Genomic DNA, 3,505 nt, shown 5'->3' with positions numbered 1-3,505 from the left:
ACATCCCCCCAACCCCAGGACTCGCTATGCACCTTGACCTTGAAGTTCTACCAGGCGGGGGGGTGTGGGGTTTCAATCAGTGGGGTGGCCAGTGAAGTGGCAAAAGCACCTTAGGGGAGTGGCTGGTCTGCTGAAATTACAACCGCAGAGTGCGAGACCCCTTTCCCCTCATCTGCCCCTTGGTGGAATTCCAAGTCCATTCATTCAATCTATCTTTAATATGAGTTTCAGAAATTCATTAATGTCTTGGTAGGCTCTTAATTCAACTTCCATCTTCATAGCAGTATCACGTATGATTTTAGCAACATCAGTTTTGCTTCCTTTACTAAGGTCTATGGAATTCTTTGTTATGGAGAAGATATTTGTCACTATTAAGATTGCTGAAAGAATTCCTGAAATAACTTTGACAAAAGTAGATAGCAGGGGAAGCGATCCAGAAAGCAGCTGGTTCACGATTTCAGTTTTCTGGCTTGCTGTTGTTACCTGCCTAGCTGTTTTAGACACTGGAAGAGTACTTGACTCTCCTATAACTGAATCTTCTTCATCTGTCTTCCTGCAATTAGCTGCACCGCAGGCTGCGTTTAGAAACTCTGACATTTCTTCACTAGACTTGTGCTTCATGATTTCTGCATGTAGCTTCTGGCTCCAAGATTTCATTGTACCACAAATCTCGTGTAAATATTTTGATATTTGTTTACAGCTGTCATTGTATTGATTTACAATTTCATCAACTCTTTTCTGTTTGTTTGATTGTTTAACAGATTCTGTGATACCAGCTGTAAAATTGGTGGTTGCACCACTTGCACTCATACCAGCTCCCAATGCACTGAGACCCAACGAGGTACCTGATGTAAAAGGACTTGCGATTATTCCTGTAATGGACAGAACCCCTCCTACAACCGCTGCTGAAGCCCCTGTGACATTTGCAATGGTGGCACCTCTGTGATACTCATCAATGCTGTCCGCAACCTCTTGCAGTTCCTTTATGTATCCTCGGGTCTGGTCTCTCCAAGCTGGGAACTGCTTCGCAAACAATTGGCAATTCTCAGCTCTCTTTTCCAGTTCAGCCTTCAGCTCTACCCTGTTAAGATTGTAAACATTACTTCAAGTCATTTCACAGCGCACACTGATCTTTACTAACAATGGTACAGAGAGAACAGGGAGGCTAGTCCTTCATGCCTGTCTTTGTTAGGACTGGGATTTGGATGAATGGATAGCAATTGAAGAGGGACAATGAGTGGTACTAACTGAGAGGAATAAGTGGTAATAGGGGAAAATGTGACAATTAATGGGGCAATTGGATGACAGTAAAAGGGGAAAATAGATTGTAATTGAAGATGGCAACCATTGTAAAAAGGGAAAGGTAGATTATCTCTATTGTATTGTATCTGCAGTTTTCTCTGATCAGAACCATTACACTGCACTTGTTGACATAGATTGGAGCCTTTTAGCTGTGCCAGCTTAGTGGTAGCTCTCATACCAAAAGCCAGGGGTCCACTCCAGAGAGTTCTATATAAAGTCTATGTGAAGGCATAGTGGTAATGTCACTGGACTAGCAAACCAGAGGCCTAGGCTAATGTTTACAAACGTGGAAATCTGGTGGAATCTAAATTCAAATTGAATTAATAAATCTGGAATTGAAAGTTAGTCTCAGTAATGGTGACCCTGAAACTATCATCAATAGTTGTAAAAGCCCATCTGGATCACTGACGTCCTTCTGGGGAGGAAATCTGCCATCCTTACCTGGTCTAACCTACGTGTGACTTTAGACTCACAGCAGTGTGGTCCTTCTGAGATGGCCACTCAGTTCAAGACAACAAATGCTGGCCTTGCAAGTGATGCCCAAAAATAAAGAAAAAGAGATTAAAGAATATGTGTCTGTATAGGGTCACCAGCAGAGGACATCGCAGAGTATGGAAATTATGAATTCAGTGCAGAGAGAGATGGCAGTGTTGCTTTTTGCCTCTAATATCTGTAATGGTTTATGTTAAAGTATATAATTCACTTATCCTACCTATAACTTAAACCAGAGCAAGTACTTAGATAAAAGTAACAATAGGCTAACCCATTGACTAATCAAATAAATTAATGAAGATTCGATACAGTACTGTGGGTGTACCTACACCACATGGACTGCAGCGGTTCAAGAAGGCAGCTCACCACCACTTTCTCAAAGGCAACTAGGGATGGGCAATAAATGCTGGCCCAGCCAGCGAAGCCCACATCCCATAATTAAATCAAAAGAAAGATGGCAGCACGTGTGGTGCGGTATACTGCAACTCTAATTTAAGGAGCACCTTGTGATCCCAGACAACCACGTCTGCAGTAAGTGTTTGTATCTCGAAGTTATTGAGCTGGAGTCCAAAGTACTGACATTGTGGTGATCAGGGGAGGGGGAGAGTTACCTGGGCACTTTGTTCCAGAAGCCACACCCCTCATGTTAGGAAGTAGTACAGGTCTGGTTAATGATCAGGCACAGGAGAGTGTGACTGAGAGCCAGGTCAATAAAGGAATCCCGGGTGTAATGCTGGAGGAGTCTGCATCTTTGATCTTTTCTAATAGGTACAAAGTTCTTTCGGTCTTACTTGGCAAAGTCAGCATCCTGAACAAGCAAACTGACTGGCATCACGGAACTGGAGGCTATTCAAGTGGGAAGTGATCAGGGATGTGGTAGTCATGGAGGACAGTATTCTTGGGGGTTAGATACAGTTGTCTGTGGAGTTGTGAAGGCTATGGTGCCTGCTTAGTGTCAGGTTTAAGGACATTTCCTCATGGCAGGAGAAGACTTGGAATGGGAAGAGGAGGATCCAGTTGTTGTCTGTGTAAGAACCAGTGACATATGTAGACCATGGGATGATGTTCTGGTGAAGGAGTTTTTTTTTTATATATACCTTTCACGAGCTGTGGACGTCACTGGGTAGGCCAGCATTTGTTGCCTATCCTTAATTGCCCTTCAGAAGGTGCTGGTGAGCCACCTTCTTGAAGTGCTGCAGTCCATGTGGTTTAGGTAGACCCACAGTGCTTTTTGGGAGCAAGTTCCAGGATTTTGAACCAACAACAGTAAAGGACTGGCAATATAGTCCCAAGAATGAACCATGGTATAGTTCCCGGATTCCCCAAGCTTATGGAGGACTATCCTTCCCTGGTTCGTTCCCCATGGCAATGCCTTGACCAATCAGAGTCGACCTACTTGGTTTGAACTTGAAACAAAAGCTTGGCAGTTAACTGTTCTCTGCTGCATTATCCATGGCAATGCCTCTACCAAACCATTTGCCAACCAATCAGCAGGCTCTTCTCATGCAGTATAAATTGTTGTGCTATCCTGATGAGTGCAAGACAAGATGCTTTGATAGTATGTCTCTTTCCTAGCAATACTCAAATTTGGCACTATTAAACCATAGTAATGAACTTAATGTCAATTACATAGGATCAAGATGGCTACTGTGATTTGGAGAATTGGACTAAAAGTTATGACGGCAGATAAGCAATGGAAAACATTGAAATA

At 43.1% G+C, this 3,505-nt stretch overlaps 1 protein-coding gene across 1 annotated transcript; it reads right to left on the bottom strand.

Annotated features, from left to right (window-relative positions):
* Positions 1 to 204: 204 nt before the first annotated feature.
* Positions 205 to 2,626, bottom strand: LOC121276058 (apolipoprotein L3-like). The gene is made up of 2 exons (XM_041184003.1): positions 2,586 to 2,626; positions 205 to 1,081 (listed from the first exon to the last, which is right to left on the bottom strand). The coding sequence occupies exons 1-2, from the start codon at positions 2,624 to 2,626 to the stop codon at positions 205 to 207; spliced, it is 918 nt and encodes a 305-aa protein (XP_041039937.1).
* Between the last annotated feature and the right edge of the window lie 879 nt (positions 2,627 to 3,505).

The sequence above is a fragment of the Carcharodon carcharias genome, chromosome 1 (genome assembly GCF_017639515.1).
Source record: "Carcharodon carcharias isolate sCarCar2 chromosome 1, sCarCar2.pri, whole genome shotgun sequence".
NCBI classification, from domain to species: domain Eukaryota; kingdom Metazoa; phylum Chordata; class Chondrichthyes; order Lamniformes; family Lamnidae; genus Carcharodon; species Carcharodon carcharias.
Note: the sequence above shows the minus strand (reverse complement) of the source record. Positions and strands in the feature narration are given on the sequence as shown.